General features: G+C 29.3%; 1 protein-coding gene across 3 annotated transcripts; it reads right to left on the bottom strand.

The window, feature by feature from the left end:
* Positions 1 to 506: 506 nt before the first annotated feature.
* Positions 507 to 11,887, bottom strand: LOC108457022 (probable LRR receptor-like serine/threonine-protein kinase At1g56140). Of its 3 annotated transcripts, XM_017755818.2 has the most exons (24): positions 11,572 to 11,887; positions 6,860 to 7,049; positions 6,678 to 6,749; positions 6,490 to 6,561; positions 6,253 to 6,324; positions 5,602 to 5,673; positions 5,436 to 5,507; positions 5,165 to 5,239; positions 4,978 to 5,049; positions 4,694 to 4,768; positions 4,322 to 4,393; positions 4,167 to 4,238; positions 4,007 to 4,072; positions 3,652 to 3,714; positions 3,519 to 3,563; positions 3,379 to 3,440; positions 2,892 to 3,271; positions 2,613 to 2,808; positions 2,374 to 2,535; positions 2,007 to 2,125; positions 1,706 to 1,916; positions 1,401 to 1,632; positions 1,177 to 1,327; positions 507 to 1,077 (listed from the first exon to the last, which is right to left on the bottom strand). In XM_017755818.2, the coding sequence occupies exons 1-24, from the start codon at positions 11,693 to 11,695 to the stop codon at positions 685 to 687; spliced, it is 3,120 nt and encodes a 1,039-aa protein (XP_017611307.1). In that variant the 5' UTR covers positions 11,696 to 11,887; the 3' UTR covers positions 507 to 684. The 3 variants fall into 3 exon arrangements, with proteins under 3 accessions (XP_017611307.1, XP_052875519.1, XP_052875520.1); XM_053019559.1 differs by lacking the exon at positions 6,253 to 6,324 and having other exon boundaries at positions 11,572 to 11,883; XM_053019560.1 differs by lacking the exon at positions 6,860 to 7,049 and having other exon boundaries at positions 11,572 to 11,702.
* Positions 11,888 to 13,145: the final 1,258 nt, after the last annotated feature.

Genomic DNA, 13,145 nt, shown 5'->3' with positions numbered 1-13,145 from the left:
AATTATTTTTAAAAATAAAAATTCATAAAAATTTAAAAAGTAACATGAAGTACATATGGATTGTTATATAGGTTGCATGTATATATTCAATATTTTTAGTAAAAATTTATGGTCAAATTTAACTATTTTAAAAGTTAAGAATTAAATTTAACTAAAAAATAAAGATCAAATTCACAAAATATAAATCTCATGAAATTAAAATTTAAATACATGCAGTAGTGAGATTAGGGGCTGGCAAGGTCTCGACCCCTAAAAATAAAAAATTTTCATATTCTCCTTTAAAATTTTTAAAAATTTAAAATAGTAGAGGTAAAATTATACTTTAACCCCTAAAATATAAAAATTGATTTAATCTTTTAAAAACTATAAAGATATAATCTCTTAAAATGGTGGAATTATATTTTTTCTATAGTAAAATTGAGTGTGAAATATGGATATATTTATTTATTTTCCTTAGTTGTTCATATATTTGGAGGATAAAGTTAAAACATGTTGTACACGGATACTTTAGTGAAATAATAAATCGGGAAACATCCTACGTTGCCCCAACTCTTTATTTGTTTTTCTTTGAAAGTATCCATTTTTTAAAACAGCTTCAACAATCCTCCAAATGTATTGAAATTTTAAGGAAAAAAAAAATGAGCATACCCGTATCCGATATTTACATCTGATTCCAAGGACTCTTCACCTCCCTTCTGCGAGAATGTCACCAAATCCAGAAACATTTACGGGTGAGGGACCCGGATCTGTCACCGTAACAGCGTTGTTGTTACTCTTCATCGTGTTGTCGCTGGTGCTGGATGCCATGGATGTTTGTGTTTCCTCACTCATGAAAGTGCCTGTTATATCCTTAAAATCATAGTCAGTCAAATAACTTGGCTTCGATGTAACGGTGCTCACTTCGATGTCACCGGCAAGCATTGCGACGACTCGGGACATCAGTGGCCGCATTGACGGTGAAGCCTGAGTGCATAACAGTGCCACCCCGAGCACTCGGAAAGCTTCGGTTTTGTTGAATTCGGCTAAAGTAGGATCGACCAGGTTCAAGCTTTGATCATTTTCATACAGGTTCCATGCCTGGAGACATTGGTCGTAATAAATAATCATTCAGTGCGGCCTACACATGAATAGGTCTAATCATAACTACAAGGGGTTAAAAGGTTCCATTTTCATTACCCATTCAAGAAGATAAATTCTGTCGATTTGTAAGGTAGTGTCTGTGTTCGGTCTTCCGCACAGAATCTCCAATGCAACGACACCGAAGCCAAAAACATCAGCTTTCTCAGTGAGATGCCCTCGCATTGCATACTCCGGTGCTAGGTAGCCACTACAAGGTGATTAAATTCATTAAGGAAGCAATGTTGAATGAGAAGGTCAAAAAAAGTCGGAAAGGGCTTTACATGGTGCCTGCAACGCGAGTGCTGATGTGCGTTTTCTTGTCATCATACAGCTTTGCCAATCCAAAATCCGATATTTTAGGGCACATCTCTGCATCGAGCAGAATATTGCTTGCTTTGACATCTCTATGGACAATCCTCGGCCTAGACTCCTCATGAAGATACGCTAGGCCTCTCGCGACTGACAAGCAGATGTTGAACCGGGTCGGCCAATCGAGATGCAAGCCGCTATGTCCTGCATTTACAGTTCAATAAGTCTCATAGCCATTGTGTCCTACATGAAAGGATTATTTTGAATGTTCTCATACCGAAGAGTGTCTGATCAAGGCTTTTGTTTTCGAGGTACTCATAAACAAGGAGACGCCTATTCCCTTCAATGCAGCAACCGTATAGTTGAACGAGATTACGATGTTGAACTGCCGAGATGGTTGCTATCTCTGTAATGAATTGATCCCTCCCGTGGTGTGATGCTACCGAAAGTTGCTTCACTGCTATAACTCTCCCATCCGATAGTGTACCCTAAAACATAATAACATTGTCGTAAATCACTGGTAACTTTTGCCGTTACATGTCGAGCCGTAACTATAGTTATAGGCAAAAATAGTTTACCTTGAATACAGGTCCAAACCCGCCTTCCCCTAACTTCTTTGAAGGACTGAAATCTTCCGTGGCGGTTTTCAACTCAGCGTAACTAAATGTGTTCGGTCTAGGGCCGATACCAATAAACACTGCAGGTTCAAGTAAGGCACTTAGTAGGCTAGAAATGCAACATTTCTAGTTACCATAGGAGAAACGATATTGGTCGGAGATTTGAAGTTAGAACAGCTGCATTCCCTATATAATATCCGGTGCATCCGGCCTAGTTGAGAAGTGAAAACCGAGTCTTTCCTGAATTTTGTCAAGAACTTTTGAATGGGATGATTCATTGTTCTATATCAAGATGCATATATGTTCTATGATACATTGATGATCTTACCTTCTTCATCGTCGTCTTTTTTTCTTCTCTTAATGTATATAATCACAAATACGAGTATCAACGCCACGAAAACTATGGGAACTGTAATACCGACAATAAATCCTGTCTGGTTCTTCCCTTCATGTGTGCCTGGCGGTATCCCGCTGACGGTTGGTATAAAATCTGAACAATGAAAAGCATAGAATACGCACATGAAATTTATATTACATATAGATTCATAAGCGTTTAAGGTGTCTTACTTGGAACAACATTAATGGCTGAAATCGAAGGACCATAATAGCCTTGTTCCGGTGTACAGCACGTCCCTTTACCGGCCCAGAACAGGTGGATTTCAAGATGATTATCCGTTACATTAGCAGTGAAATTCTTAACTATTGCTCTCTCAACACCGCCCGCTTCCTTCGATATTTCAAAATCCCTTAATTGCCGAGTTCCCTAATGAAGCATCGATAAGTTGCTGACATAGAAACACTCCAAACAGAGGACATCAATTATATGATCCAAAACTGAGATATTACCTGAATATAAACATCAAAAATACGCCTTCCCAGACTCCTCCATGATCGTGTGCTTTGGTCCGAGAAAGCTGTTTCAGCAAAGAACAAGTTTACTGTATACAATCCGTTCTTGAGGCCTAGGCCATAATATCTAAGTGATCCAGGGGATAGCCTCGAAGTCTGATATAGCTCCGGCGTGGTCGTACGTGTAACTTGTGCTAAGGTGTTCTGCACATACAGTTGATTTTGCCGGTCCGCGAACAAACCAACATTGCTAACTGCCCAATTCTGAGCACTCGTCACGTTAAACCCCGCCGCACCGAGAGTTTGGTTCTCGGCCTCAAAAACTATCCCATTCGACATCATCCACGGACCGCCGCACTTGATCGAGAAGTTTGCATCTGTCAATGCCAACATGAAAAAACATGTAAGCAGGGGAACCAATCTATACACAAAATTAAAACCTCAATAACATATGCTTGTTTCCGAGTTTTTCTTAAAAGCTTACATCGAGGAGAGTTCCGATTGCAGGCAAAGCTTCTTTGAAGGCATTCTAATCCGGGCAAAAGCCTGCAGAATTTCAAAACAAATCCATTGCATGGTTTTGATGGAAAGTTTCAGAGTTTTATTCATCGAAACGATACTTACCTTGAGCTCGAGCTGTTCAATTCGAAGTTGTTGGCCACGAAATTCCTGCATAAATAGCCGTGAAACAATCTCTTAGACAATGTAGTGGACAGATTATATGCATAAAGGAAGTATCATGCTTTAAGATACATACAGGTTCAAATCTGAGTTTATCCATGAAGGCAAATTTCCTGATAACATATTGTATGATATATCACTGCATAGATAAGTCAAATAGCTGAAAGTGAGTAGGGACTATGCACATATTACCCCATGTTACTTGAATTCAAGCGTACGGTCTAATAAATGCATATGTTCGACATAAATATGTTCAATTTTTTAAAATGGGTCATACATTACCTGCGTCCAGCATGAGTATATTCAATTTTTAAGGTTTTTTTTTTTTTATATATATTTGAAGGGTCATATCTTTGTTTCAATATTCGAATACATATTCAACACGAATTCTAATGGAATGAACAAGTTTAGTGTGTAAAAGGATGACTTACATAGTCTGAAGAGTTTCACTCTTTCGGCTCGGAATTGGACCTGACAGGCTATTATTTCCAAGAAACCTGACCATTTCAAGAGTCCGTGTATGTATGAATCGGACATAAGTACTTCAAGAAAAATAAAGAGTCGCACAGTACAATAAATTTTGTAACTTACAAGTATGTAAGAGAGTCCATATTGAACAAAGCACTTGGAATTTGGCCTGTTAAATTGTTGAAACTCAAGTCTCTGGAAGACAAAAGAAGCTAAACACATAAGAAAAATTCTCGATCTATAGGTACAATTTTTTAAATGTTCCTTAGGTAACTTACAGCTTTTGCAAAGATTGTAATTCTGTGATATAAGATGGCAAAGTACCAGTGAGTAGCACATTTCTTAGAACTCTACATGAAATTAAAAAACAACAACAAAAAAAGAATTTAATTAGTATGTAATTAGTCCCAAAGTTTTTAGAATTAGACTGATAGTCGAACCAATCAAGTCACTGATTTATCAGTCTAACCGACTTGATTAAAAAAATTCAACTGGTCTGTACCGATTCTCTAACTAACCGGTTCAAATCTATTCTCCAGATCGATACTCAATCGATTTTCAGTTCAACCGGTCCGATTCAATCAAACATCATTGATTAGTCCATTAAATTAGGGGAAAAAGATGAGTACAAGATGATGCTTTTAACTTACAAGTCAGTCAAGTTGTTTAAATTTCTTGTGAAATCAAGAGAAGAAGAGCTCCCATTGTAAATATCACCAATTCGCCTACATGATATTTATATTAAAGCATCAAAACGTGTATATATATATATATATGATTGTGACACCCCCAATTCACTTTCGGAAACTTCGAGAATCCATTATGATTATATAGTGAGACTAACAACGGATCTTCGAGATTTTCAATGTGAGATTAGAGTTTTACGATGAATACGTGGAAAAAATTCGACAGAGTCGTTTTGATATGTACTCACAAAGATGTCAATGAGTTCAAGTTTGCGAAACTGGAAGGTATAGGTCCTTCAAAAGAGTTCCCTTCAAATCTCCTGAAATGATACCGTTCTTCATATTAGAGAGGGTCTACTTAGTTTCTTTACTTTAATTTGTTGAAATTTCATCCCGAATTTTATAAAATTCGAGAAGTTGTTGTAAATAACTTACAATGATGTAAGCTGAGTCCAGTTATTGCCTCCAAAATCAGGTATTTTGCCTGTGAAAGCATTGTCAGATGCCCACCTGAAATCAGTTAATAGGACATAAGGCAATTGCAAGACGTTTTGGAGCACGGAAATGAACACGAACACGTAATAAAAGTACGGCATGGTATGGAGACAGAAGTTTCCATGCTTCAAAATTGAGGACATGGAAATGTCCATATACATTTAAACACACACACACGCATAGGTTTTTAATAGTTGGGTATTTTTCTTACAGAACTTGCAGGTTTCCAAAGTTGGCAAATGTGGAGGGAACCTCACCACCCAAACCACAACTGTTAATGTAACTGTCGAAATTCATATCAAACAATGTTTATAATTTCATAGGGTAAAAAAGATCATGTGAATCCTTGTTAATAACTGAAGAAATTTGGAACTTACAGTTGTTCAAGGTTGACTAAGTTACCAAGTTCTGGAGGCAGTGTTCCGGAGAATCTATTCTCGCCAAAAGACCTACATCACATAAATCTAACAAATTTATAATTATATAAAAGGTGAGACAAGTGTCATTTTTATCTTTTTATTTTTATTTTACTACACATTACTATATGCTTTTCATACACTAAAAATCCTTACTAACGGTATGAGAGGATTTCGTATATTGATACTGCATTTTTTTAACTCTACAATCAGAATTATAAATTTATCACTTGCCCTTATTTTTTTATATAATTATTTTTAATTTTTACTATCTCTTATAAACGCGTAATCATTCCAACCTTATGTAATGTGTAACTTCATTTTAAATTTGAAAGGTTTGAATTTTTTTAATCCAATTTAATCTTAGAATTTGACAGCTTTTCTTAATTTGATTCCTTATCTTAGATTCGTTAAGGTATGATGATATGACAATTTAAGGTTATGCCACATCATTATTTAATAATAATATAGTATAATAACATAGTACCACAATATTATATCTTAATAAAATTTAAATCCTAAATTAAATTTAAACACATATCGAATGTAGAGATTAAATATTATTTTATTCTAAAAGTTAAATATATTATATGGGAGAAAATGGGGCCTTACAGCAATTTTAACTGCCTAAGATTTCCTAGCTCCTTTGGAATAGGTCCAGAGAAATCATTATGAGCAATTGACCTAGGCAAAATAAAATAAATAAACAATTAAAAAGAAAAATGTAATAACATTAGATTTTGTAGTATTTTTATGTTGTTGGAACTCTTCATTCATTCAAATATGACACATTCACATTCGAGATAATAACTAATAATAACTTATGTTGGGTAATCTTTCAATACTCACAGTGACTCTAATCTTGACATATTTCCGATAAATGCTGGCAATGAACCAGTGAAGAAGTTTTGATCAATCTTCCTGCATAACCAAATAATGAAATTTAAAACCAACCTAATATCATATATAATCCATCTAATCTGAACTGAATTTATTACAAATGTGAGGAAAAAAGAGAGAGAAAAGAAGACTCTTACAAAAAGGTAAGAAAAGGCAAACCCAAAAGTTCCTCTGGTATAACTCCTGTTCTATCTAAAGCATATACTCTCCTGAGATAAGTCCATAAACATGTATTTGAGAATATGTATTGAATACGAATACTTTTAAAGAAAATAAAATCTAAAAATGATTAAAGAGGAGTAACAGTAAGATTATATACAATCGAGTAATGTGGCAAAGAGTGTTGCTGTTGAAAGAGCAATCACATCTGATAGCTGGGTTATTTGTAGGGTCTTCAAACACTGAGTCACTTTGACTCAGTGCAGACCCACTACATGGCTCTCCACTGATATTCCATGAATCAACTGCTTGTGTACCCCATTGTTGAAATATCGAGTTCAATGCCCTCGCTGTTTTCACATAGTTAATCTTATGTAAATATATGTATATATATTATATATAATGTGTTTAATTTAATTAATTGAATATCGGTTTAATTGAAAATGACTAAGAATTCCCTCATTTTATAAAGTAAGAAATATTATTTTTAAGATTTATATAAGATCTATAAGAATCAACCCATAATGAGATTTAGACAAATTTAATTTAATTATTATGTGTTATTTAAGTAAGATTATAATTGGAATATTATTTAAACAAATTGTTTACTTTTCTTTCCACGTTTTAATCAAATAAAATATGTTAAATTTTTTCTTTTTATTTTAGTTTTCCAAATAAGAAATAAATGTTTTTTTAACTTTTTAAAATTGTTTAACCGGACCGAATCTGTTGGATCGAGAATCGACCTAAGTATCAGTCTAGAGAAGGGTATTGAACCTCTTGACTAGAAAACCAATATAAACCAATTGAACTAAATTTTTAATATTTTTAATTTTTAAAATTTTAATAATCTATTTAATCGAAATTAATTGAACTGACCAAACCGATAAATTGATAAGCTAACTAATTCAACCACCAGTATCATTCTAAAAACCTTTTAACTTTATTTCACTTCCTTCTTTTCTCTTCTTTCCTTTATTACTAATTATTCAAATATAGAGTAAATAGATTGTTTACATCACACTTATATCCTATACATCAAATATTCCAAAAGTTTCTAATATATATATATATATATATATACCCTTATAAAAACATATTCTATCTAATCTAACACACAAATTATTCCATCTAAAATGAGTAAACCATAGTTAAACATGTAATTTAGTAGATCAAAACTAATCTTAATTGCCGCAGTTTTTATTTCCTGAATTATATTTCAGCTCTCAAATTGGTCCTTGACTAAATTATCAATTTTGATCTAATTTACTGTAAAGCTTATTAGACGATGTGCCTTATCTTGGGTAAAATAAGATAACATTGATAGTTTAAATGTTATTTTGACAAAAAAATTAAGATTCAATTTGAAAAATTGAAATATAATTCAAGTAAAATTTGAAAAGATTATATTAGTTCAACTTATTTGGTAACCTGTTTTATTAACAAAATTAGAGAATTTTCAAACAACAATTATATTTTTGTTGACATCAATGACCAAATAAAGTCATAGTTCATATGAAGGTGACATTTCTAAAATTACAATATTATCTTTATACATATAAATCAGAAGACCTAAACATTATTAAATTTTCTTATCCAAGTCTTATTAGAAAACCATATCCAAAACCTAATACAAAAGAATAACCCAATCCTTAATAATTTTATATCCTATCAGACCTATAAATTATCATAAAATGTTTGACAAAGAGACAAAAGTGAGATAATTATTGCAAAATGACCAATTTCCACGATGATAAATTATGAAAAAAGGTGTACCTGAGGGATATTATTATAAATTCTAAATATATTTCTCAAATGACTTAAAAATTTAAAAAATAAATAAATAAACAAGTCAATGGAAAGCATTCAAAATTGAGCAGCGCTACCCACTATCAGAAAAAGGATGTCACAGCATATGAATTAAGAAATGATGATGTAATAGATGCAGACTTAACTCCTGAAATTAACTAAATTTTATTATATAACACATGCTCAATATATCATCTATCATATGTTTAAAATTTTAATACGTTGACATGCCGACAAAAGAAAATAAGCATTTGGAGGAAAAATTGTAATTTGGGCTTCACGACTAATAATATAATGACACAAGATAATTTTATATTTTGATACGTGATAAAAATATTTATAATTTTCAATTTGGCTTAAAGTTAGGTTTAAATTCTTTTTAGTACTAAGTAGATATAAATTATCAAGTGTGCTTCCATATACATTAACTTTTATATAATTTTTAACGATATTTCATAAGCTATATTTTCATAATAAGACATTTTTAATTTGTTTATTTTCAATAATTTAATTTATAATTTATATAATAATTCATTGTAAATTTTAAAATCATTTAAAAAATTAAATTTATCACTATTTTTACAAATTAAATACACTATTAGAATTGAAATAAATATTTAAAAATATAACTAATGTTACAATAAATTATTTAGTTGTTACACTATATAAATTTTATTAACAATCTATATTCACTAATTAGTAATTAAAATTAAGCATGAACCTATATATAAAAATAGAATTTTACACAACCTACTAATATAATAGTTATATTTTAAAAATAATTTTATTTTCATTTTTAAAAATTAAACTTATACATCATGTTTTAATTTCTTAATTATATTATTAATGAAATATTATAAATTTTATGAAAAAATTATGATTAATACAGACAATCAAATTAATACATCAACATCAGAACTTAAATTCACATAAAAAATAAAAATTTCAGTTTAATTATTTTTAGATTTTTAAGATTAAAATTTAAGTTATATACTTTCTTTTAAAAATTATAAAATTATTGAATTTTTATAATAATTTTAAATTTTTCAACTAAATTAATTTATTTGATTATTTTATGAATCTTTTATAAGTATATTATATATATATGATAAAAGTATTACGGAGGTTTTATATTAAGAATCGATTGCATTTTATCCTCACTACTCAAAAAATGAGTAAATTAACTCCTATACATTAGATTAAAGAACAAATGAGCCTTTCTATTAAAAATTCCATCAATTTTTACTATAAAAAACTAGTTACTGTATGTGAGAATGAGGTCTACGTGGTATGTCAATTGTAATTGTTTGGTTATTTTGTCAATTACGCTAATTTTTAACAATGGATGAATTTTCAAACAAAAAGAGTAATTTACTTTTAATCTAACATATAGAAATTAAATTACTCACCTTTCAAATAAAAAGAACAAAATTTAATCTAAATCTTAATAAAAAAATTCATAATACTTTTATCATATATTATATATCAAAATTTTTCACCACATGACAATGATTTTGTACCATACCACTTAAAAAGAATAGAGTCTGTTCCATTCCATTGTTTTTCCCTTATTCTTTTTTAACTAGGTATTCAAAAGGAAGTATACTGAATGATTGTAAAACTACACATCCATCGGAATCTTAGTATATTTTTAGCTGGGATATTAATTGAATTTTATAAATTAAAATTTATAATTATTAAAGTCGATTTTTTTTTCTGTTTAATGTTTAATTTCAAATTTTATTTATTTTTCAAAGCCCCGCTATATACTAATTTCATTTGTGAGTTTTAGTACGAGTTAGAGTGTGTTTGACAATATTTGATGTTTTAAGGATTGATATTTGGTACATTAGTAGTGTACTTTTTATTCTACAAATAGTTTTAAAAATTATTTTATATACTTTTTATTACACAAATAGTCTTAAAAATTATTTTATGTTTTTTAATATTTTAATATATTTTTATAAAACACTTGTTAATTCATTAACCTTCAACCTTTTTAAAAGAATCAAATTTGATCATCAATCTTTCAAAAAGAGTGGATTGTTGTTATTGAAACAGAAATATAAACTAAAACATTCAGTTTTAAAACATTTCAACGCTCCACATGTATTTCATGCTAATTTTTATAAACTTTTATATATTTTTTAAAATCATTTTATTTTATTTTTGAATATTTTATAATTTTTAATTATTTATTGACGTGGTATGCGTCATGTTAACATGAATCATACATGGACTGCCATGTATTTCTATGCCAACATCTTTAAAAATTAATACTTTAATTAACATTTCCATAAAAACGATTTAACTCTTTTTAAAAGGTTAATGATCAAATTTAACTCAATAAATATAATAATTAAATTAAAAAATAAATATTGAATGTTAAATTTAACATTACAACTAAAAATAAGATTAATTATTAAAGATTTGAAAATAAATCTTTTACTACTCCACAAGTTATTCAATCAACAAATTGAGCCAAATAGTTAATATCTATTTTCTTGAATAATTAGTAGGATAAAGTTGTTTGGGATTTAATTGAAGTTGTTGTGTCACACAAGATTTTAATTTTACATTAGGTAGTAATTTGCATTACATATAAAATGTACATAAATTATTATAAAGTGTCTCATTTATTGGGGACCTAATAAAAATTTTAAAAACTTTTAGGAGTTTAATGAAAATGATAAGTCATGTAACAGTGTGACAAAAAGTTAAACTATAAATAAATAAATAAATAAACCAATTGAAGGATGGGATCGTGATTTTAACTTACAAACAAAAATAAAGAAGAAAAGATAGTGGTTTTAATTAACAAATCAAAATATCATACTAATATTCACGCACAAACATTTTGAAAAGAAGAAGAAGAAGAAAAATCCGATCGATAACATATTCGACATTTATGAAGTTTCGGAAGTATAGGAAAGAACCATTTTCATTTGTTTTCACACGTTCGACTGGTTTTCTTAGCTGAAAAAGGCTTGAAACTGCGTCGCTTTTTTGGAAATTGAAAAGACAGAAATGTAAAAATCGAAGAGAGAATTGAAGAGAGTGTACCTTCCGCGGGATCAGTGGTGGCGTTTTGGGCGTTGGATTTGCTGCAACAAAAGGAAACAACGAAGAAGAATAGGTGGAGGAGAAAGTATGCGGAAGAAGACGGTCGACTCCGCCTCGAAATCATGGCTTTTCCCCCCTCTTTTTTCTACTGTAATTTTCTCGCTTCCCAAACAGGATGACTTCTCTCACTCATCACCTCTTATATTAATATCTACCTCTAAGGACGCACAACAGCAGCCTTTCTTAGTTAAAATGTGGATAATATAATTTTTGAAGCAAAACTTCGCAATATTTTGATAATTATATATGTATTTTTTGTCTATTTTGATAATTAAATCTAGGTGACGATGTATAATTTAATATTTTAATAAATCAATGATTAAATAAACTAACTCATCGATTCTCGATTCAACCAATTTAATCAGTTTAATCATTTGAGTAAAATAAATTAAATAAATGATTAAAATTCATAAAATCTGAAATTAAAAAATTATTAAACTGGTTCAATTGTCGATTTCTTGTCTTGGTTTTTGATTTTTACCAATTTTAAGTAATTTTGATTTAATCGATTTAACCCCTTTGTTCGAACCGTTATATTGATAAATTCTAGATCCATTTAGTGTGATTATGTTCCAATAACACTGGTCACATCATCAAATCTTAATAAAATCCAAGCTTTTAGACTAAAATAGATTTAGTTACCAAACTCAAAAACCAAAGTGAGCCTAGTTGCCAAATTCAGGTCAAAAATTATATAATCCCATTCAAATATGCTATAAGTTTTTATACATTTTTGGAATTTTGTCTTTGTATTTTTATTTTCGAAGTTAAAATTTAGATTCAATTGTTAACGTTGTTAAAATTTTTTTGTTAAATTTATTGATGCAATATTTTAAAATTAAAAAATACTCACTAGCTATATAATTAAAAAAAGACATTATAATTAATTTTAATTTAATAAAAGAAATTTTAATAGTATTAATAATAAAATTGTAATTAATTTGAATTTAATAAAAGAAATTTTAATAGTATTAATAATTGAATTTATATTTTAAACTTAAAAATAAAAATATAAAATTTAAATTTAAATTTATAGGAAATATAAAGGATTTGGTCAATATATAACGAAAAGAAACCCAAATTAAAAACTATATATTTAGTAAGTAATTTGTATTTTTTTATTGCTTTTGGCACGATTTGGCCTACCTTGTCCTTATCTTTACCGGAAAGTTTGCAGTTTTTTATTAGAAGTATAATGATCACCACGTGAAAGACACATTAATATTTAATTAATTTTTAAATTTTTATATACAAAAATTATTTTTAAAAATTAAAAATATTAAAAATTAATAAAATTTGCAGAAAAATATTTTAAATGTTTTTAAAATTTTAAAAATTAACTAAATCTGACATATCATCCACGTGGTAGTTCACGTGTATACCATATCAACAAAGTTAAAAAATGTTAACTTTTTTTTAATCCATTTTAAGGTTATTTGACAAAAAATATAAATTTAAGTGTTAAAAGAGACGAAAATTTAAATGGAAGGCTAAACTAATTTTTTTTATTTTTG

Source organism: Gossypium arboreum, chromosome 9 (assembly GCF_025698485.1).
Source record: "Gossypium arboreum isolate Shixiya-1 chromosome 9, ASM2569848v2, whole genome shotgun sequence".
NCBI classification, from domain to species: domain Eukaryota; kingdom Viridiplantae; phylum Streptophyta; class Magnoliopsida; order Malvales; family Malvaceae; genus Gossypium; species Gossypium arboreum.
This window is presented reverse-complemented; position numbering and strand designations above follow the sequence as displayed.